Source organism: Larus michahellis, chromosome 13 (genome assembly GCF_964199755.1).
Source record: "Larus michahellis chromosome 13, bLarMic1.1, whole genome shotgun sequence".
Lineage (NCBI taxonomy): Eukaryota > Metazoa > Chordata > Aves > Charadriiformes > Laridae > Larus > Larus michahellis.
The window spans coordinates 6,607,048-6,631,490 of NC_133908.1; the positions used below are offsets into that span (position 1 = coordinate 6,607,048).

Here is a 24,443-nt window from a genome sequence, read left to right on the forward strand (position 1 = left end):
TACCGTAGATAAGAGTATGGAGAATTGTGCTTCAGTGATGCTGGAAGGAACTGAACGGCAATGTTTTCCAGCATGCCTCTGAAAAGTGTCTATCTCATGTTCACTTTTAAATCCCATGCAGTCAAAAGCTAATATTAGTAATGAACTCTTAAGGCTGGCTGGAGAAGATAATTGATTTGGGGTATAGAATAACTTGTCTGTCAGTGTTTTGGCCAGCCCTGCTTAATATCAGTAGTAGTTAAATCCTTCTGAATTTCAACAGAATGTAGGCATTTTAAATGATTTACAGTTTTTTGAAAGCACTATTATCATACCACGACAGCATTTTAATGAACTATTTTTTTGAATTACAACTGGAACTAATATCTGCTGGAGTAGTAGCTCTTTCGATACGTAGGAGAGTTGTTGCCAGGAATATATTGAATATTTGAAGCCCAAATTGGATGTAGTGAGTCTTTTTGGCTCATTCAATAACTTGTTAACAAAGCATAAAAACCCTACTGGAGCAACTCATCCTTTGCTTTCGAAGAACATTCCTGTTTTTTCTTAACAGGTTAAAGATTGTTTTTGCAGTTTTTGTTTTTGGGGAGGGAATATCCCTGTGGGTGCATGCTAGCTGTCTTTAGTAGACTACTGTCTGGTTGGGGCTTTACAGTGATTAGCTGTATGGTGCAAAAGGCTTGTCTTCCCTGCAATACTCCTTACTTTCCTTTTTACATACAGAAATGACTTAGACAGCAGCAGCTTCTCCGAGGCACAGCCACGGGGCTGGGCACCCTGCATCCCCTGCTGAAAGGGAGGGTAGTATTGCAGAGATGTCTCATAGGCACCTTAAACTTACTCTATTATAAGCAGAAATTCCAGCTTTCTGAAGCAACCAAGTATGACCCTTGTGTACCAAGTTCCATTTCAGGCTTCTAGCCTTTTTTGAGCACCTGGCAAAGCATGAGGCTGTTGTCTCATTCTGGGGTGCATTGGACTATCCCTGCTGTTAAGTGGTATTTGCTTAAACAGGTTAGGCCCAAATGAACATTTTTTTGGGAAAAGTGACTGGGAACCATTGGGCATTTAATCTGTGCTCTTTTCATGAGCTAAAAAGCAGTGCTGTTCCTCACACCAGTTGTTTTTGCTGGCTTATAGGACAAACCTGCACAGGAGGGCGGCAGAGCAAAAGGCGAGTGCTTTGGTCACTGTTCTGGGTTTTCGTTTGGCATTGGCAATTTCAGAAAGGTGCTCAGGGGGCTGGCAGGGAGATTTTGCTCCCCAGGAATGATGCCTGAGAGACCTTTCTTTGAAGTCCTTGGGCAGCAAGAAAGCGCCTATCCTGTTGCATCCTGTTTTGTTTCTGTGGAGAAATATGATCCAGAGTGATGAGAGACAAGTGGACTATGTCAGAAGTCCAAAAGAAGAGGCTAATCAAAATTCAGATCCTAAGGCTTAAACATTTTTTACCCACGTGCCGAACTATATAAAAAGCCTGCCCTGTATTAGATATTTTAAAACATGTTGGAAAAAATAAGCGACTCTCATGCATCTGTTGCTGACTTCAGTTCTTTCTCTATACAAGCAGTTTTACTGATTTAAGGTAGTGCAAAGGAGTATTTGGAATTTTAGTGGAACCAGTGTGTTTCTTCGTGGCATCCTGAAAGAATTATCAAGTCTTGAATAAGCAAATAATGCAAAGGACTGAAGTTGTCATGATATTTAATACAAAGAAGAGATTTAGTTGCAATATGGTGGTTTTGCGTACCTCATCCATAACTGAACAACAAATGTGCACAGCACAAATTAATTTTTTGGTAATATTTGGCCCATTTTCTTGTATCTGTAAAAAACAAAGAAAACTTAAGTGATAAACTGCACTACAATGATTACCAGTCTCATTCCTCTGGCTGTGTGAACAACTGATCTTCTGAAGTGGGTGCTAGTATGGATGGAGACAGGATTTCTATATTGTAATTTGCAGCTTCTTCAATCACTAGTATGTACTGCATGATTTTTATATTCTAGTTACAAAACTTGAAAAGGCACGTCCTCAAAAAGTTATGTTCTTAATGAAAAATGAATTTACTTGGCTGGAAGTTTTTCTGTTCTTGTATCTGCTTTGTGGTGAAAGGGAGTAAGTACTCAGCCTTGATAAGCTCTTGTGCCAAGTGTTCTTTTGAAAACAATAAAAAAAATATTATGGCCCACAGTTATTTTCAGCAGGGCCTTGTTTGGAAAGCAAATACGACTTCAAATTAAATAATTGCTCTCCATGGATGGAAAACACGTAGTTTTTCTTCTCCCCTGTATACTGCCTTGCTTGCTCAGTGCTTCAGTGTTATACTAAAATCTTAAGAGCCAGGATGCTGTTGGGTTAATCAATGAAAATGGTTTTCATTGATTGCTGTGGAAAGAAAAGAACCAACTGGTTTAATTAAGCCAATGCCATGTATATCTAAAGAGTGACTATTGATCTGCATGTTTTTAATTAAAATAAAGAGCTTGCAATTTTTGTAAAGCCTTGGCTCTCCACTCGCTGGTTTGGGTAGGACTTCCCCAATTGCCAGTGTGCCCTACAAAGCAGCTTTGTTTGGCAGGCCCACAAACTGCGAGGCCTGGGACTGTCACGCAGGCACAGGGGAGCAGAATACAGAGCTCCAGCTGGGGCTCAGAGCACAACAATGGCATGAAGTGATACTTTCATTTTCTGCTGTTCATTCCTCCATTTGAGTAGCAAGCTTGTCTGGAAATCAGATGATTAAAGCTGTAGGAAGCCACTATTTGTTCTACGTACTACTTTTTAAATAGATACTTTCAGAGGGGGAACCCTTCCCTCTGGCACTTAGAACTCAGGAGAAACCTGGGAGACAGGAGCTCCATGGAATGATTTAAGGTCTCTTTTTACTGTTTTTAGCTTCTCTATTTATTTTGCTCTGTTAAAGTAGAACAGATCACCTGTTCAAATTGAAGCTTTCTATGTTGACACCAAGGCTTGCATTAGAAGGAGAAAGCTGCCCAGCTTTGGACTGCTGGAATAAAAAAAATAGTTGTAATGTAGTCCTTTTAAAAGCAAGTACTTTCAGATGCTTCTCGGGCCCTCAGACAGTCTTTCCTGTCTCTTAAACTTGCATTCCTTACTTCCATGTGAAAAGCTTCCAAAAGCAGGGAAATTGAATGAATTAAAATACAGACTATTCTTCTGATCTTTCCTGGCCGCTTTGGATACTATGTGAATAGGAGCAAAACTGTGGCAAAGCAAGACTTCAAGCCATAAAATGGATACCAGCCTGAGCATGTTGAAGACAGAAGCAAGGACTGAAATTACTAAAAACTGTAACAGTTTTTGGATGTTGTTAATGATTGGCAGAAGCTGGCTTACCATGTGCTGCTTCAGAAAAAGGTACCGTACCTTCTCCCCTCCCCTGTTGTGCCCTTTACTCCTTTTGTGTGCCAGCACTAGTCTTCCTGTGGCAAAGTGGTGCTGGTTTTCATCCTCATGTTCTTCCGCGCTGCAGTTTGCTATGTAACCGGTACCAAAGAGGGCTGGACCACTCTCTCTGCAGTTGTGACTGGTGTTGGCATAAAGGTTTTGTGAACTATGCCCTGAGCCTCCTTTGTGCATGAAATCACTGTTTTGTCATTTAAATTACAGGTTGCAGTGACAAACTACTTTAATCATAATTATCCCCAACAGTTCCATTATAAGACCTTAGTTTTTAATTCTGTGAAACTAGCCATTTGGGTCAAGAAATATGCTTCATGCTGAGGGGTTTTGTGTGTGCTTAGGCTAAACCAGAATGATATTAAGAAAAAATGTTTTCCCTATCAGAAACTTCAAGTTCAGGGAGAATAAACCTTAGGGACTTGAAATGGGACAACAGGTTGGCTTTTGTGCTGGGCTTTTTTTTGTCCTCCTGAAGACCTTCCTAAACTTGGCCAGGTTTATAATTCTCTACGAAGAACAGTGAGGTTTGTGTTCAGTGGCTGACCACTACAGTCTCTTCATCTTTCACCGTCGGGGAGCGTGGTCTGCTGCCTGGGGAGCTCTGCTACCTGCAATGGGACTGCCCTGTCCCGAGGAGGCAGCTCTGCGCGCTGTGGAGGAGACATGGGGCAGGGAGGGCACTTCTCATATGTGGCTCTTCACCCAGGCTTTGGATCTTGATACCGTCAGAAATGAGAGCAGAAACACTTCCTCAGGTGTTTTCTCAATGCTTCTGTAGTGGGCAATCGGGGAGCAAGGTGGGGAGGGAGGACGAAGAGCCTGAAAGTAGCTGGGTAGGCTGTTTTCAGATCAACTTGTAGTGATGACAGTCTTGGGTTTCTGGAGAGCAGTGTACTTGGGACTTTTAGCTCTGCGCACTATCAGCTTCATATTGCATCTATGTTGCAGCTTTCACTGACTTCAAAATGCCAAGGTCCCTGAAAAGTCAGGTTCTAGGGGACACACAGCATTTTGGGTTCCATCTGCAAAATCAGACTAAGATGGAGAGGTTGTAACAACTCCTAGGGTGTTATAATGATAAATGCTAATGTTAGCGAAATGTTCATATGAAGTTAATTATAACAGAACATCCCAGAAGATGAACAATTCTATATTGAGTACAGAATGTGCATAGCATGCAGCAAATATGGCCTGAGGCCACACGTTGACTGGGTACAGTGAAAAGAAATACTTAACAGCTACCTGCTCAGCGAGCATGCTTAACGTAGCAGTATCCCTTTAGGGAATACATACAATAAAGATACTAAATTTGGCCCTCTTGTTGCATGCCAGTGACTTTAAAGATTCATGGACAGTTTTATTCCAGCAGTCCAATTTTCTGAGTACTTGCCTTTATGCCAGGGTTGTCACTTTAATATATTTTAAAAATCGGATGATGAATAGGAACTTTCAGCGTCAAGTTGCAAAAACAAGAGCTGGGCTTGGGGCTGGTTTTTTCTCAGTCAATTATTAGTTTGAGGAAGGTGAGAAATCCAATATTGTGTCTATAAAGTGGAAAAACTTAAAGGTTATTAAGCAATTTGGGTTGCTTTGGATAGTTCTGGGTTGTTTCAATGCATTTTTTTCTCTTTATTGTCGAAATCATCACAGCTGATCTCAGAGTGAGTAAGAAACGTTATTGCATATAGAAATATTAGGAAAAATGCTTGCTTCCCCAGGAATTACAGTGAAGTGTATTAATCTTAGCACACAGCCTATTTTTACAAGTAGAATTATGGGTTCCAGTTTGTTGTGGTCACATTTCTGCAATACTAACTTGGATGGTTCCATCTCACTTCTAAAAAAGGGGATCGTGTGATGTATTAAGCAGTAAGCAGTATCATAAATTAGTCTTATATTTTAAGAGCAAAACCTTAGGCCTCTCTGCATTCTCCATGAATGTTTAATATTTCACAAGTTTGACTCTTTCGCAATCCTTTATGACTTTATAAGTTGTGGTTTTATAGATATGAGTTCAAAAATTGATTATTTTTTTATAACTTCAAATAGATTGGGTGAAAGTAATTATTATTCTTTGAAATCATCATAAGCATAGCAACTATTTGAGACAGAAATAACTGGGATTTCACATTCTTGCATGCAAAGCTATTCATCAACTAAATAAATCAGTCCCTGATGGAAGGGGGGGGGAAGTAATCATCATGCTTTTGTGGCACAATAAAACAAGGAGGATATTGTGTCCTAAAAGACCTACTGCACAGACTTAAGGTATCTTTTTTTCTCTAGTATTTTAACTAAGGATTAGCCAAACCAAAAAACAAAACAAAGCAACAAAACAAAAAACAAACCCCAAACCCCCCAAAAAGGCCAAACTGTATGCATCTCAGGCTGTGAGACAAAGATAAATAATTTCTTGCCTAAATGTTATTCCCCATGTTTTATAAAGAACTCCAGAAAGGTTTTTAGAATAAAATGTGTGAGAAGGCTAAATGGGTTAAAAATTTTGAAAGTTTTGGCTTTGATGAAATTATGATTTTTAAAAATAACTAAGAAAGGTACTTTCTTCCTGTAGGAATCAAATGAGGGTTGGTGGCAGCAGTGGGAAGGGCAGACAGGAGTAGAATGGGAGGACGTGCTGCTGGGAAAGTGGTTACTGTTCCAGTCTGGAATAGTGTAATCAAAATTTCTTTATTCTATTGCAAGAAAGAGCTTGGGAAGACAAGAAATTTTTTATTTTTTTTTATATTTAAACTTCTGTATATCCTAACATTTGTTGGTTTGCATTACAAGAACTGTGGGTTTCTGTCTGTATTAACGGCTGTCGCCTCTGTCTCCTAGTTGCATGAGCAGCAAACCATGTGCTTAAAGCTTGTTAATTCCCCAAAGGGCAGAAAGAAATGTTTGGACCAATTATTTCGAAAGATAATTATTGCTCTAAGGAACCCCTCAAAGTAGACAGTTAAAAATGACACTATTGCATTGATTTGAGTGTAAACATATGAAAAATGTTAGGATATTGAAAAAGAACATTTAGACTAAGAAAGTCTATTGTGAAACAGTCACAAGTTTTAAGTGGTGCTTGCTCTTGTAGGAGTCCTGTTTCTTTTCTCTGTATAAATATGGGTAAAGAGTTCAAGTTTTGATTGTTTGAACTCTAGCTAGATGAAGCTAGATGAACAGTCTGGAAAGGATAGTTCTACTGTGGGACAGCTTTGAAGGTTTCAAAATTTACTTTTGTTTTCTTGAAAAAGAAAACTTTCAGAATGAAGCACAGTGTTCTGTAAGATGCCAAGCCACATTTTCGATAGTTGTGGGATTTTTCAATTACTCCTGCGGAGCATGGTCTTAGCATAAATATCATACAAACTTAAAACCTGTTTTTGCTTCAGCAAAAAAAAGCAGAATTGGTCAATGCCATGACGAACTCCAGTACCAAACTGAACTAAACTAAGCATTGCCTTGAATTCAGGAGCATTTATAATAGTTTCTTATGTTTATTGCTTGCTCCCCGCCCCAATGTAATTTGTTTGTTGAAATGTCAAAGCCCAGTAAGTCTTGAATTATCTCATCAAAGAAAAGATACTCTAATCTCTTTTGATAGGGAAGAGGAGGAAAAGGGAAGAAAAAGTCTGTACATTCTGCACTTGGAAGAGGATTTTTTGAGAAACTTTTTGCTTTACTTTGCATTCTCAGGCAAATGCAAGCATGCAGATGGATCCTTCTGTCTGCTTCCTTCTCTTTCCATGTTGTGTACTCTACATGTAGAGTTGTTTTAAAGTTCATCTCTGCTTAACCCTCCCCACCCCCTTTTACACTTTTTTTTATTAAGTAATAATTCACAACAGGATATGATGATGATGTCCAATCTGGCCACACCTAATCTGTGCTGGGACACACTGACTTCATTCATTTGTAGGTGTGGTGATTATTGGACAGTTTGTTACCACACCCTGAAGTGTTTTATTGCAATCGTAAAGTGGTTCAGCTAAAGGAAACATCACTTTTCTAGCGGAAAAAGTGGTAATTTTCTACTTCTAAAAGAACTAATTCCAGGAATGTGTAGTGTAAAAATTTCACGGCCTAGAATAATCATTGAGCTTGTACCAAATACACAGAGAAGTGAATGGCTTTTTCCATTGAGTAACAGTGTACCTCAATATTTTAAAATAATTATCTTGGTTTGTACGGTTCTGAATTTTCATCAGATCTCATGTAGAATGGCTGAAGGGAGGGCTCACACTTCTCTCCTTCCTCTGGCATACAGGAAGGCTCATTTTATTGTGTGAACTTCATTGTGGGCAATCCAGAAGGGAAACTGCCGAGCTTTGGAAGTGTAAATACTTTACTTTTTGGCTGGGAGGTTGTTCATGGCACAAAGCAACTTTGGAGGGTAAGAATAAATAGAGTTCATATGTGTTTCTGCTGAATATCGATGTTAATAGGGTCTTGAACATCACTTCAATTTACAAAACTTTTTTGCCTGCTGTTAAAGAAGCCTCTAACTTAACAGCTTTGTTTATCATTTCTGATTGTTTCTTGCAGAGCACCAGAAACACAACTGATGAATGACCAGACTGAGATATTTTTAAGTTCAGGCTTGCTGGAGGGAGCTGGACTTAGAGTCACTTCCAAGTAATTAAGTTAGGAGGAGAAGGGTTTTTTTTAGAATAGCATAAGGGATAAACCATATTAAGATGGGTTAGTTTCTTATTGTGAAGGCAGCTACGCTACTGAAATGATTTCCCTTGGTTATAACTAGGGAAATGGGCTAATACTAACCAGCTGCAGGTGTGTGTTTCCTGTATAAGTAGGAAAGGACATAAAATTCAATTTAAAGCTGGCTTGTGAACTTGAGGGAAACAAGATGAGACTTATCATAGAATTTCAAGAAGTGAAGAGATGCTCATGTCAATCGTGCAGCCACCCACAAAGGATATTTTCCTATATCTTTTACTCTGGGCTTCATCCCATCTTGCTGATAAGCCAATGCTGAGATTCCAGAAGAGTGCAGTGTATCTGGGAAGCAAGAGGCTGAATCTCCCTAAAGAAAACTTACTAGATCTCTACCTTAACTGTGTTTAAAGCATGGTAGTCAGGTAGTTGGGGATAGAGGCATATCTAATAGAATTCAATCAACTTGACAGTCCTGTTTGTAGAAGAGGAATGAGAAGGAAATGCTACTGTCTCACAAAGCTGAGCTGTGATGCCAGTCTTCCTGTGACATTTTCTGTGTCTTTGTAATAATTTTCTTTTTCAGAAGGGGCTGACAGCTTTGATGATGGGGAGATCTTTCATTTCATTTATTGGTGGTGTCAAAAATCTGCTTCTGTTGACACTCTGCTGAATATCCTTTCCCAAGTCCTTACATCTATAGCGTCCTTTCCTGAAAAAATTTACACAGGAGGGAGAGCATGCTAACATGGACTGTCTTGCCATTTGTCACAGATCAGTCCCATTTCCCATTTTTTGCTTATAAAATGAAATGTAGAAGACGAATATGTTTGCAATGCACATTTGGTGTATTTAAAAGGCCATTTTTGTACGAGTGGAGGAGCATTAAGAAATCATGGTTGAAAGCATAGAGGGGCAGCAACAGCAGAACTGCTTTGAGACTAAGTAATAGCATTTACATGGTGTTGACTTCTCTGCATTTAAAGTATATGTACATCATGATCGAGAGAGTGGTCTCCAGCACTGTAAAGTCTCCCTTTTCCTTGCAGTCAGTTGTTCCCAGCTGCCAAGCTGTTTCATGTGTTCCTATCCATGGGAAATCCCTTTTCCTATGAAGAGAATGTAAAAAAAGCCAAGATCTCCTCCCCTTTCTTCCAGCCATAAGGCAGTGTCCAGCTCCTCTGCTGCACTTCTTCCATCAGAAGGAAGGCTTTTTCTCCGTGTGTGAGTCTGCCAGGCGGAGTCTGCAGTGGAAGATCCCAACCAGCGTTTCCCCTGGCCAGTTTTCTTTTCAGGAATCTTGAGTGACTGGAGGAATTAGGCAAAAGATGCTTGCATACATCTGGAAGATAAGATCTGTTGGGTGCTGTGTAGTATTTTGGATGACTGCCACTTTTTTAATGCTGCAGGTCTTGTAATGTCTGAGCTTCAGGCATTTTGATTATAAAATTAATTCTTGGCAAAGGTGGCTCTCTTCACATTAAGTGTTTGTGCTACCTAACTGTAAATCATAGACGTTTCCTGAACTACCAGCATTTAGGATGATTTATAACTTTCAGTTTTCTTTTTTCTTTTCTTTTATTTTTTTAATCATTTTGTACATCTTATTTCTCCATCAGTGTAAAAATATTGTCTGGAGAGCAATAAAAAAATCAGGAGCCTCACTGTGCTCGTATACAGTAAGGCAGGAAATGGACCTCCTAAATGTGTGTGCAGGTGTGACCATAAAAATGCTAGAATGCTATTCTTCATTTGAAATGAGTTATTCTAGTGAAAACCCTGGAGTACTGGAATATTTTGGAACCAAGAAAAAGCTAAACTTGGCAGGGTTATGCTTTACAGACCCTATAGTCCCCGTCCCTTCTGTAGCTTGTTTCTGCTCTGTAGGTTAACTGATGAAACTTTTTTTTCCCCTTAAGTTACTGAAAGTGTCGTGGACCAAAGAGAGCTCATCTTTTCTCTCTGCTTGTGAGTTTGCCTTATTAGGATGCAATTGTACAATTTTATACAAGTGCATGACTAACTTTGGACCCTTTTTTGTAACCCTTTTGTCTAGAGAAACAACAAAAGAATTCCTTAGTCACCAAAAAAAGGAATGTCATGCTGCTTTCTTTACTTCTTTCCAGTGTATCCCTAATAAAGGGCTTGATCAAAGGCCAGGGAACGATCTGTCTTATTTTGCATTGCTATTCAACAGCGTAAGTGTGGAAAGGGTTTGATTCTGGTTTTAGTGAAATGATCCCCCTCAAAAGTTGGCAAAAGTAGGCATAATCTCCCATTGGCGCTTGAGGATCCTTTTGAATACACTTTCTTCTACTGGAAGTGCTTTGTATAGATGACAAATTGTGTTGCCAGTCTGTTTCACCTTGCATCTGTCAATGGGAGAGCTTTGAACTGGTTTTAACAGCTGCAAAAATTGTGCAGGTAAGAAGCAGTCCCTCTTTTTGAGGCTAAGTCTGAATATTTTGTCCATGGGAACAAGACCTGTATAGCAAGAGCTGTTTCTCTTGCAGAGCTCTAGAAATAAGACAGCTTAACAGCACATTTTTTAAAAAAGAACACTTTAAAAAAACATTTTCTGTAGGGAAACTTCACATTCACATTTATTTATCTTCCTCTAGGGGAAGGAGTAGAGGTGGTGCAATACTTTGCTGTTCAATATCAGTGGAAGAAATAGCTTCACTTTCACACTAAAGATGTGTTAGTGTCACTGAGACCAGACACCTCTGTGCCAGCCAATCCACTCTGCAAGGTTCACTGTGTGTTCTTAGGGAAGCTAAACAGTATTTTCTTTTTGGGGAGGATATTTTGTCTAGTCTTTGGCACTTCACTTTGTGTTGGAAATGTAACAGTTTCTTGCTATGGCATGTACGATTTACAGTAATACCCTATTATTTAGATATGGGAGCACAAAGGCTGTGTTTGCGGGGAAAAAAAAGGCCCTGCTTTAGTAGAACTGTAAATTGAGTGAATAGGTGCATTATGGGAAGGCTGTTTTTTCAAGATCTCTAACAGACCATAGTTGTAAAGCTTTATAAACAAATAAAAAGAAACTCACTATATATAAGTGGAGCCTTTTGTCCAGGTTACTACTTGGAAAATGTTTCATTGGGATAATCCAAGTATGTTACTAATTAAAAAGGATTTTTACAATTTCAGGTATTCAGAAACTCTGTATTAATAAGTTCTTATTTATTGGTTCAATTTAATGACAGCAGTACAATAAATACCGTTAAATAAAAAATACACAAAGTTTTTAATGTGTTCTCAATCTATAGTTAAGGGACACAAGTGAATCAGCCAACAATATGCTCTGGTTGTTGCTTTCTCAGTAGAAACTCTGACGAGATTTAGAAATTGTCTGTCCTTACCAAGAGAAGTACATATTTTGAAAGCTCTTGTTGAGCTTTGGTTTTGATCAACAAATGGTGAGCTTGCTTTTGGCCCAATTAAAGATCTGATCCAAAGCCTATTGAATTTAATTGGAGTGATTCCAGTCATTTCAAAAGACTTCTGGATCTGGCCCATATTTTTAGCAAATAGATGATGAAGGGTGGTAGTTAAGCATCTGTCTGTTCTTTCTAGCAAGGCCACATCTGGATTCTCTTGTAGCTTACATCTCCTTTATTTAAACTTCAGTCCTGCTCCTTTTGGGCCAGGCTTCTATTGTTTTTTATATTCCCAGCTTTCCCCTCTTCTTGAACAACCATCATTAAGCAAGCATGACAAAGTACCGGTGTATAAAAGATAAGATCTGCCAAACTTTGCATGTTTTGGATTTCTTTGTGTGTTTTTCTTAAATTTGTTTTTGCCAACATCTGCCTCCTGTGTCTCTCACATACTTGCTGTTTTTCTGAGATACTGGAGGAGCATTTCTAACAAAGAACACCACAGATGTAGCTACAAAACTGGCAATTTACTCCCTTGCTTGGAAAAAAGCTATGAAACAGTTTGCCCAGTTAGGACGTTAAGGGAATGATTTATCCTTTTCCTTCATATCAGATTGTTTTGCAAGCGTGTTGTAAATGGGAGTACGTTTTTAGGAAACATGTTTTACAAAAATGTTTTCTTATCTGCATAGGCCTGATTAACCAGACCAATTTCATATTCCTGATAGTTTCTCTGCAATCGAGTAGGTTTGGGTCTGAATTAGTGCATGTCTTCGAAGTGCATCTAAAAATTAGAATTTTGTAAGGTTTGAGTTGTATCAGAGGATGTGCTGGAACACTAGTGTATGTTGTCACACATGTCATAACTCTTGATTAAACAGTCTTGGGTGTAAAATTAGCTTATAGATGTGTTGGATTGGGGAGTCAAGAGCTGCTGATGCCTCACTCTTCCGACAGGCACTGAATGCAGAGGGCTGGTGAGCACTGTTTATATAATGCTCTTAGAGGGGGAAACTGTTGCATAAGCACCACTACTTTACATTGCTGAAGGTTATTGCCTTTGAGCCACTCGTTGTTCTTAGTAACTTGCACGAGAGTCTATTAGGTAGGTTTAAGATGAATGTGGCTTTGTGGTACGCTTGCTGTTCAGCTGCTGTGGTGTTCAGGGGAGGCAAGTGGGAAGCAAGGGGAAGGAATGCAGAAAATACCAGAAAATACTGCAGGGAAAAATTACTGCAATATTCATAACTGTCAAAACTTTAAATAGCTTGCTGTGCCAATAAAACATCAGTTCAAATACATTGCTGCAGAGCTCAATTCCAGGCAGTCTCAGTATTACTAAGAGATGAGGAGTGATCCTGTCTCTCATTGTGGCACTTGTCACTTAAAAAAGATTGTTAGATCCATTGGTTGAGGTATAAATGGGCTATGAATAGGACCCAGTTTCTTGTGTTAACATTGCTGGAATCAGAACACTTAAGAAAATGTAATTTTGGGTGCCTTTCGGTTTCCTGGGGCTTGTAAGACACTTCAGTAAGGGTTTAAAGGTGACTGGGTAGGGAAGAAGGAAAATCAACTTCTCTCCGTAGTGTTTCAATGGGTTTATGCAGCACTAACATATGTGTATATATACACACACAGACACACACACATATATATATACACACACAGCCACCAAGGAAGCCCGTAACAGAAGTAGGACAATTATACTTTGTTCAGAAGAGTCAATGGTATAATTTTTTCCTCATCTCATGTGCGTTATAAACCCATCAGGCAGGGACCTGGATTTCTCTCTACTTTCCTTCTCTTTCCCTGTTACTGTAGTTGACCCAGCACAGCATATTGTTCCCTCCTCCTGCTGCACCTAAATGGTCTTCTAAATAATTTGCGTATGAGGGATGTGTGAGTGAAAGCCATGTCCAAACGGGAGATAACGTTTTGAACTTTTCAGGTGTTTACAGAGTATTGAAACTGCTCCAGAATTGTGTTTGATTTGGAAAAGGAAACGGTATTATTTTTTTCTCTTATTAATAAAATATCTAGGGTGAATTTTGATGGCTGAGGTCCATTTTTTCTGAATTTAAGCATCAAGCATGTGTACCTGAGACTTATGCCAAGGCAACAGGAACTACTGTAATTGATCCTATGGAAAATCTTGAAGTGAGGCCATGCCAGAGTATTACAGGTGTGTTCGGGGGCTCATGCTTTGTACTGTACCGTTTCACTTTGGTCCTCAGGAGTACAAGAAGATGTGGATGTCTGAACAATATGCAGGGTAGGAAACTCAGCTAAGAAATCTCTAATAGGGTCATGATGTTACTGGATGTAGCCAGTAGTTGTTTTTCATATTTTTATTTTGGATCATGCTGTAAATTACTCGTTCTTTAAGAGCTTTAATTGGATCATGGAATGAGGAGGACATAGGGAGGAAGGAAGAATAATTAACAGTACCCAAGTTGGCATGCACTGTTAACTTGCTGTCTGGCTGAGGAAGGGATCAAGGGACGTATGTGCACAAAGCTGCCTACCAGTGGCTGGGAGCTGGTTAACTGCTAATCCAGGAACTGCGTGCTGCTGGCTCTGAAGCTGCAGGCTTTACTTGGCAACAGGATTTTGAAGCATTTGGAAAAGAATGGGACTTGTTCTTCTTGTGTCCTTGAGGAGTGACACATGCTGTTTATCATGGCTGTGCTCTACAAAGACTGAGAAATCACTTCTGAAGAAGGAGAAAGAAATTTTAGCAGACATGAACATGTAGTGGAAGCGTAGGAACTCTTTATATATGTAAAAGAAAGAGTAGAGGAAAGTGTGCACTTGAAACACATTTTAGTGGTAGTCTTTGTCAAGTAACTCCTAATATTCTCTAATCTATCAGCATGTGCAATGGCCTTATGATTTAATTGTGCTGTACTTGATGAAAAGACAGGGCTTTGTCCAAACATTCAGCAGAAGCGTAGGAAGAGGTAGTGGTCTGGGCTGTGCCACCAGGGGAAATCCTCTCCTGCTGCACTGAAGAATTTGCCCAGCCCTACCCTGAAATGGGAGGGATTGGTTTTGGGCTGCTAGTAGGTGTGGAGGGAATATTTCATGGTGAGGTGGGGGTTTGGGAACAAGAGAGTTTAAACTTCTGGGCAATTCGTGCCCTGTCCATGAGAAAGTGATATTCAAGCTTCTGCAAGAATTGAAATTACCTATAACTAATGGGATAGGGTGGCTTAAATCAGAACATGTATTTCTGTGCTGACAATGTACAGCATCTGCTTCTGCTTTAAGCAGGGACTTAAGAGACTTGACAAAAAAAAGCGCCTTTGGCATCACATGCATGGGGAGCTAATAAAAGGCTATAAATCGAGCAAATATAAGGGCCTCTTCACATTGACGTTTCCCTTTGAGAACGTAGTTAGGGATGGGGATGAAATTTTAAAGAAAACACATGCATTGGGAGACTTTGAGTGAATCTCAAGCAACGGAAGAGCGAAGAATGTATCGGTACTTTCTTGTGGAGTATAAAAATCTAGTCTTTAGAGATTGAGCTAGAAGTCAGAAATTTTGCCCCAGACTCTGCTGCCTACTTGACAAGTGGCTTAGCCTGTGATATGTCTTCCATTTCTGATGAATCTTTGAAGTGCACTGTGTTGCTGGATGAAACACATGGTATTTATGTTTTGACAGCAAAACAAATACCATGTATTCCTGTGCTTGGACACTAATCTTTTGAAGAGAAAAACAAACCCCAAACTCAGCCGTGATAAAATCTTGGCAGCAAAGTAGACCCAGATGAACTACATTTTGTATGCAGTACAAAAAAGCTTCAGTTTCTTCTTCCCCTTCTCTGGCTAACTAGCCTTAACACTTTCCAGTGAATAGTTTGCTGTTGGCTTTCAGGCTATTTCACAGGCTGTAGTTAGCTTTATGCTTACATTCAATATTCTATTGGTGATAAAATTCCCCTGATGGTTGTAAGGAGAGTCGATGCATGCGAGATGCTACAGGACAAGTAAGCAATTGAATTTTTAAAAGAATCACTCTTGGCTATGATTCAAATTGTTTGCAATGAGTCCTGAAATGCTTCAAGAATGTATATGCTTGTACGATGCTTTTCTGAAAAGGATATTTTTTTCTCGAGTGGTAATTTTAGGTGAGACTGCAATGAAAATGGTTATACTAGGCAAAGTTATAGCTAGAGAAAAATCTTCTGCAAGATTGATTTATCCTTTCTGCTTTGGCAAGAGTGTTTTTCTTCAAGCAATATGTGTAACGGTGCTAAGTACATATGAACTTCTCGGGATCTATTGGGAGAAAAGGCAGACAAAATAGGAAATGGCTCAAAATCTCCATGTATTCTTTCCTGTATATGTTTGATGTAGTCAAGGCTTTGAACTGAAGTCTTGATTTCTAGGGGTGGGAGATGTTGTAGAGGTCTTGTTCTGTACTCAGCTTTTTAGATTGCCCTGGAAGGCTGATGACATACTGAGAAAAAACTGCATTAAAAGAAGGCCTCTGCAATACTTGTGCTTCTTGCAAACTCTGTCTTCAGTTTGCTCAACTCTTTGGCCTGCATTAGACCTGTTAATTTTAGTGGGATTTAAGCAAGTTCTTCATTGTAACAGGGCAGGCTTGCTGGCCTCTGGTTAGCAAAAAAGCAGGACATGAATTAATACCTTTTCTGACAGTGTGTAAAGTACCCAGAGTTTGTATAGGCATTAGCAGTAAATGACTGGTAATTACTCTAGCTTCCTAAGCTAGCAGAGCCCTGCATGCTATATTAATCTTCTGATTGTGCAGTGAAACAGGGGAAGGTGTTAGGCCGTGGAGGCTGCAGTGTGCGAAGCTTGAAACAAATCTCAGTCAATAGTTCATCATAACCAGCTGCTGCCTTTTGATCAGGAGAAACACAAGACTTAACTGACTCAATAGCAGGAAATACATGTTCTGATTAGGTACCAAGTAATGTTATTTCTTCAACAGATTTCTGTAGAAGTTTACAGTTTACACTGTATAGTACTGAAGGACTAGCTCAAGGAAGAGACAGGACTCTTGTATTTTCAGACAGCTCCGTTCTGGGGCTAGCACTCCAGAGGATGAGTTTAAAAAGGAGCTGTTTTGAAAGTGTGTCTTCATTCTGGTTCCGCAGAAGAGCACAGGAAGGTGTATTAGTGGGAAGGGTTTTGTTTAGGACTGCTGATCAGCTTTCTAATGATTCAGACCTTAGTGTTCAGGAAATAAAATGTATGCGTTATGATTTAGCACAATGGAAGTTGTATATTCATTTTATTATATACCATGTAATAGAGGAATGGGAGGTTTTATCTACAGGGAGTGCTATACTTAAAGTAAGGGCTTTTAGTGAAATTTAGTAGTTTGAAACATACCTGTGGATATTTTTTAAATCTTCAAGCTTCATGCTAACATCCAGTTTTAATATGCAGATTACTTGCTGGCCAGGGGTTTTTTAGCTAACAGATTCAAGATAGTTATTTGGCAATGTTTAGTTTTAACTGCCTGGATGGCTGAAAAGCTGCGTGCTTTATTATACATCTCATACTGGGACTTACCTCAATGCTACCAGAGGCGTGTCAGTTTTTCTGCTGTTAAAGTTGCTAGTAAAAGTCTTGGAGCATGTTTTGGCCAACTAGAAAGCATTTGAAAAACTCATCCAAGAAACAGAATAGTGCAATCTGTTATTTTTGTGGGATGGTGGGTGGATTTACAATGCAGTTCGACAAAATAAGATCTTGCATAGGCTTCTGAGTCTCTGTAGTAATTCTGCTTCCTTGAGAGCTCAGCTATTATTTTGTCTTTGTAAACCATCTCAGCCTATTCCTCAAATTGAAATTATCGATTTAGATCTGGGAAAAGCTGATCAGACAGTAAATCGCTGTCAGCCGCAGCCAATGTGTTCAGACCAAAGGCTCTGACTTTATTGTTTGATTGCAGAGAGATAGACCATAGGGTGAGAAATTCCAGGTGATGCAGAGATGAGTGGGTGATACATTTGGAGTCATAACTCCAAAATTATCACTTAGTTAGCTAGCTGTATATGTAAATAAAGAGATTTAAACTTTGAAAGCAGATCAGAGTGAATTTGATGCCATTTTCCAGTGATATTTATTAGGATGGCTGGGCAAGATTCTACAGAATATTGTATGTCCATTTGGGTGAAGATGACAAATGAAAAACTTGTGTTTTGTTACTTTCTCCCCCTCCCTCCCTACTCACTGGACCTGAAATCTGGAAAGGGGCTAAATAAACCCTCTTTAACATCTCAGATGCTCTGAAACTTAGTCTCAAATGCTGTGCTTCAGTCTTGTGGAGTACTGGGAGCATTCATCAGTTTCTCCAGAGAGGATCTGTATCTCTGTACTTCATTTCTGTAAGACTGTAAATCTGTTTGTAAAACCGACAAAATACCCAATGGGCTTTCTTTGACACTAAATATCGATCATATACATAATTGAATATTCCACTTTTGGAGTTTATACCTGAACCAATATAGAACAGAGTGCCTTAATTTAGCATTCAAGTATTGAAAACTTGGCCTACATTTTGAAACTGCAGGCCTTATTTCCCTAGTCACAAAATAATGCAATAATTTGGGGTTTTAAAGAACATCTGCTTTAAGCTGTGATCAGATGCAGTCTGCCTAGCTTCTGCTTACCCCAGCTGTTTCCTTTTGGGGACAGCATGGTGAGGACAATGGTGGACCTAATTCCTCATTCCCAAGAAACATGCCTGCAAAGTACAAAATTTTCAGCCTTATGTGATCTGTACCAAGTCTCTTCCCATAAGAGCAATGTCTAAATGTAAAGGTAAACATGGGAAATTTAGCGAGTCCTTAGAAACCAAGATTCTTAAAATAATAACTCCTTTGCTTACTAGCTAAAGTTTGTAATTCTATTAATAAAGTAGTTTATGCTCAATTAGCTGTTAGCAAGCATGCCACTTTTGAAAGAAATGCTTCTGGTAATTCACTGTTGATGTTCTGAAACATTCTTCTGCTTTTACCCCTCTTAAAGCACAGGAGTGAAAGGTCTGGAAAGGGAGGCAGTGTTCAGTCAGGTGGACAGAATTTACGGGATAGTTACTGTAAATTGAGGCAAACATGAGAGGCAAACACCTGAAAGCACTTCAGATGATTTACATGGATCTAGTAGGTGCTAGCAAATTGTCCTGCTAAGCACAGGTAAGTAGTAAGAACATTTCTTACTATTTGCCAGCTGTTTTTTGGGTTCTTTTCTTCCTTTCCTCCCTCCGCTATGGGAGAAAAACCCAACCCCTTTTTATAAAATATAGCAAATAGGAAGCAGTATTATCCTGGTATTCCAGGAATGATTTACTCATGAGCAAAAAACCCCCAAGACTGTCTGGACAGAAGATTTATCCAGATCCCAGGGTTCAGTTTTGATTTGTAAAGAAAAGCAGTCTCTTGCGCAGTTTTGGGAGACATCCTGCCTTGCATGGTCTTTTACAAGAATTAAGATGCATTTGAAATACAAGAAATTCTGTCTTCAAAGTATCTTTTCAACTATGGATAAAAGTCAGACCTGCCAGGGTGGATTAGCTTTATCTAGGATGAGATTCACTCTTCGGCTTAAATACTATTGTTCCTCTCCTCTGGATTTGCTGGGCTTCAAACTGATCTTAGAAGCAGGAGGATTCTGTATAGGTGGCTGGTGATTTATTTTACCTCCTCTTTAGAGCAAAGTAGTGCCCTGCAAATTTAAGTGGATAGGAAGTGCATGGTGAATTGATTGTAATGGGGTGTTTTTCTGCTCTTTAATCTTTCCTCTATGCCTGTGCAATGCAACCAGGCATGCGAGTGGTTCATAGCATGTAGCTTCCTAGATTCCACAGGGCAGCCAAGTAAATAGTGCTTAAACCTACCAGTGATTTGTGTCCCCGCTTAAACTGAAATTCTCAGTGTGTCAAGCCTTTTAGCTGGAGGGTGATCAGAAACACCTTTATTTTAGCGTCAAGCTACAGTTTCAGTCTCATAGAACTAGGCATTTCCCCCCCTAAAATGCAGTTGATATATATATATCGACTTATATTTGTATTAATGATTTCTATCTGTCACATATTGGCTATGTAAGTTGACCGAAAAAGTTAAAAGAACCTGTCCAAAGTCTTTAGGGAGCTTGTTTAATGTCTTGCATAAATATTGAACTACAGAAAGGCTTGTCTTCTACATTAAAGGATGACTATAAAATAACTAATGAACAGATTTCTAGATTTGTGATCCAACGTCTGGCTAAAAGAATCTAAGATTTTCATAGAGTTTGACTTGCTGCATCACGGAAGCTGTGGATGGTTTACAGGAGAGTCTTTAATGTGTGAGCGTATGCTTGGTGCAGTTGGACATTGAGGGGGTAAAACAGTGAAAGAATGCAAAAGAACGATCAGTAGCTCATGAAAATTTGAAAATGGACTAAACTTTTGGGTGCCTGAGTTTGACAATATCCCTTTTTAAATATAAGCATTATTTATCCTGTGCTTTACAAGAGGTAAAATATACTAAGCAATACATAAACCTTGCCCTGAAGAATTGTCTAATGGTCAATGGATATAAAGCACCAGAGAGCCACGAGAATGTCATTATTTGATATAATATGTGGAATAGGTGGATTTTGAAGATATTCAGCGCAGTGTAGATATCATGAAAAATCCATCTGCATAAGAAGCAATGCAATGAAAGCAGTTTGCACCATAAGATATTGACAGTCAGAATCTGCCCCTCCCTGAAAGCGCTAGTTTAGAGGTTTCAAGTTAGTGGTGATGCTGACACAGAAGCTGCCAATATTTCAAGGTTCAGCATACAAGAGGAATGGAGGAAAGAAACCCCTTCTTTAAAGGAAGATTAAAAGTAGCTTAATAAACAGCAGAGCTGCCAAAACAAGATTCGTGATTGTCTCCTGCACGCTTGACTGCAGGTAAAAGGCAGCTCTGAGATTTGTTTCAGAGAACAGTAAGACCTTTATATATTTTTAGCTGCCATCAATGGTCTTGAGGTTTAGTAGAACTGAACAGGAAGGAGCTGAAATGAAGGGATGTTACAAACAATTTTGAGCAATACGTAGATGATTAAGACTGTGGGATAGACACTTAGAGAGGCTGTAAGGAATGAAAACTTTTTAGTGGGTTGGGTGCTTTAAAACCTAGTGGGGAAAGAAGCAGCAGTGTAGATCTGTTGTAATTGTTTAAGTGGAAACTGGGTGTTTGCAATTATTAGTACCCCTCAATTGTACTCTGCTTCCCAAAGACCTAAAAACTATGTACCTTGGAGCATGTGTCCTTCTGGGAGTTGAGAGCATCAGAGAGCAATTGGAAGACAGTTTTGTCTGGGAGCCTGGAAGAAAGAGAAGGAGGTCAGACTTCTGGTATTCCATCTCTATGTGATACAGATGCACTTTACAAATGGATCCTCTTGCTGGGCTGAGTGGCCCAGGGTCGTGCACATAGTGCTTCTCCATTTGTGATTCTGGGAGCAGTGCTCTTTTTAAAGCTGAAGACAGATGAGTGAATGCTGCTCCAGATGGGAACCGACAAGTTTGAAAACATGTCAACGTGTGTATATTTTTAATTTCAAAGGCGTCACGCTAGCATTAGAGAGTTGCTTAAATTCTAGAAGCAGCTCTGTAGAACCAGACAATCCCTGAATATCTCTACCATAGCCCAAAAACACAAGCCCCTTTTGGCCACTTAATTTGTAATCAAGGTAAATTGTTCTTATTCCTGTCTTTTGGACTGATCAACTAATTGAGGATGTTGTTCTTTGGACTAATTCTGACATTAAATATACCAGTTGCAGAACACTAAGGAGGAAGAATCTGTTATGGATTGCTGCATAATACTGGCTCTTGAAGTTCAGTCCATAAAGTTCAGTGGGGTTGAAACTGAAGATTATTCTAAATGGATTCTATTAATGGGGATGCTGCTAGGAGACCGAGCCTGAGTTCTCTGTACAACAGCTGATACGTCTTCTGAAATATGTTTGGTGTTGCTGTTTGAGGTGTAGATTTGGCGGTGGGAAAGATTCTTAATGCAAAGTTTCATTGCATGGTGATTATTTTATTTCCTAGTTGACTCTACAAAAATGACATCCTTCAAGGCCATTGTTTGTCAGTAGGGATGCTCAAAGGGGATGGAGGGAGTGCCTCCACTTCTGGTAATGGGAGTCAAGGTATGGAACTATTTACAGCTGCTTCTTACTTCCACTATTCAAAACTGATATGATAAACAGCAGCTCTGGAGGTTACATCAGATGTGGCTCGTCTGTTGGCAGGCGGGGGGTGAAAGGCAAGATTGAGTGCTCAGTGTCTGGGTATTTGAGATCTCTGATAATCCTTTAAGAATGCCAGAATGTAGATTACAGTGAGGTATCTAAACAAACATCCAGGTTCAAACTTCATTCCATACCTATACCCACCTTGCTGAGCTGTAAGCTAAAGTAGAATCTGAGTGCCTGATACCTTCCTACATTAATTCTCTCCTGAACATGCATCTTTTTTAAATAAAAAGGTGGAAATATTTGGTATTGTTAAACCATACCCTAATTCATGGCAAAACCCAAGATTTATTTTTTTTAATTGGCATACCTAGAAAAGTAATTGTCACTGCTTCATCACATGCTTCACTAAGAATGATTTTTGTTTCTTTGATATAGTTTGTCATTGTATTTGTATTATTGCTTATGTGCCATAAACCTTAGAACGACAACCTGGGATAGTAACTGTGCGGTACAAAATGTTTCTAGGCTTAATCAGTGACTCCATCAATCGCTTTCATCTCAGTGAAAAAGAATAGAAATAGCATCTGCTGAAGTGATAAGCCAAGTTCCTGCAGCAGCCATCAGTTTGTGAACTTGCAGAGTTTCGTTCATGAGGAGGGCCGTTTCTGGAAAACGCTGTGCATTGTTTCAGGTGTGAGGAGAGCAGCCGAGGCACTTGGTTAGGGGCCTCTGGCAATTGACACTGGAGGGCTTTGCCTTGTCTGCTACGATCTTTTTATTGCCTTCCTGCCTGGGAATAATGAGCTTTTAGTTCTGACGCTTAGTGAGATTTAGACTTTATATAAACGGGCCTTACATAAAATGCAATAGAATGGTAAAGTAGCCTAATTAGTAACATACAAAGCACACTATATAATTGCATAAGAAGTGAAAACTACAGATGTGAATACCTGAGCATGTTTTGTGGTGTTATTTTAGAAAGCCCAGTTTTGGTTTATATTTTTTCATGTGCTTTATGTATAATGTGAATAAGCATAAGAAACCTGAAAAATGTTTCTCGAGCAAGTTCTAATCATCTGGCTCTGCAGAAAAGATTGAAACAAAGTTCACCTTAAAAGAAGAATGAAACTGGTATTCTATTAGCTTGGGTTTGAAATAGCTTACTAGGTTAGGGCAAGCTGTGTCCAGTTAGATACCATTTGATGATAAGGACTAGCCTGCCAGAGGTCTAACAGTGAAAAACATTAAATGTTATGGTTAGAGCTTGGATGCTGTTTGAATGATTCAGATGTTAGTATTTCCCAACCTCCCAGATATCTGCAAATGTTAAACTCCTAGTTGTTGCTTTAAAAAAGACATTTATATTGGGCAACTTCTTATCTGTCTTTACTATTTTCAGTATTCAAACCAAAGATGCCCAGATTGAATCCGAATACTATATAAGGCTATTTACTCATTTTAGAATGCTTCCTAAGGAAATGCCAAGCTTCTGCGATTGCCCTGTCAGCTGAATAATTTCTGAATTCATTGGTCAGCTTTAACCACATTTGAAAAGAGAGCTAGAAGCCTGGAAAATCATTGCTGTCTGAAATAGAAGGGTGGCACAAATTAGTGTCTCTGCTCAGGAGAAAGCAGCATGCGAGCAGCATTCAGCTGTTGCACATCAGTTGACAGCAGCTGACCAGTGAATTGGCCAGCATGGATGAGGAGTCAGTCTGCATCTGCGGAGCTCCTGACTGCTTGTGGCATATGCTGTCTTCTGACTGCTGGAATTATTGTAGGGATGTGTGGGGTTATTGGAAGGAAGGGGTGAATTGGTGAGAGGATAAAAGATGCAAATAGGAAATTAAGCTTCTTCGCTTCTGTGCCTGTGAAGTAATCTGTGGGTTTTGTTTTGTTTTCCCTATTACCGGATTAAATAATTCAGTTTTGTTCTGTGCAATCTAATAGAGTGTGATTATGAAATGAGGTTGCTAACAGAACCCACTTATTTTCCCTTCTCATGCATATGGAAGGATTTTTTTTTTTTTTTTTTTTTTTTCATCTACACATAATTTCTGAGTCAAAAGTTGTTTCACACTTCTTTCAACACCAGCTTTTAGGAAACTTGCTTCTATCCACCCATGAATAGACTGATCTCTACAAGCATAATGGATTATTGGTTCATACATCTTTTCCCATTAATGCTTGGCCTTTACTTATATTTTCTCTTTATATATGAATTATATACACACATATTTCTAGAGCAATGTATGAGAAGAGCTGTGAGAAATACCTTGAGAATGTCAAATGGGACTAAATGACAGAGAAGAGACTACCTCAAACCTGAAACAAATTTATTCTGAAATATAGCTATGATCCTGGGTTGTTTTTCTTTGGGACTCATCTGACTGCTTGAAGTCAAAGAAAATGAAGTGCTGTGTGATTTGGTATTGCAGGGAGGAATTTCATGGGTCATCAAATCCAGCCCTATGAAAAAAGCACATTAAACCCAAAAGCACAGTTGAGATATGTACCTGCCCTTCATCTTGTGTCTTGAACTGCTTCACATTTCTGATAGTTTAGATGTCTTGCTTTGAATGTGAATGGAAGATTTTATTGTTGGTGCTAAATTATAATCTTGCTAGCTCTGTCTGCCCTGAGCTTTACCATCAGTGACGCAAGAACAGATAAAATGTGATGAATGAGTATTTCTTATGTGTTTTTTTCCTAAGCATCTGTGGTT

General features: G+C 39.2%; 1 protein-coding gene across 4 annotated transcripts in view; it reads left to right on the plus strand.

Moving 5' to 3' along the window:
• The window catches only part of ZDHHC8 (zDHHC palmitoyltransferase 8), a 117,031-nt gene that overhangs the window by 19,390 nt on the left and 73,198 nt on the right, over nt 1-24,443 (plus strand). The window contains exon 1 of one of the 4 annotated variants that reach the window (XM_074606177.1): nt 7,783-7,820. The exons of the other annotated variants lie outside the window; for them this stretch is intronic. Within the exon in view, the coding sequence (XP_074462278.1) occupies nt 7,798-7,820 (23 nt within the window). The 5' untranslated portion in view covers nt 7,783-7,797. Of the gene's footprint in view, nt 1-7,782; nt 7,821-24,443 lie in introns of those variants that run through there. 4 annotated transcript variants of the gene reach the window in all.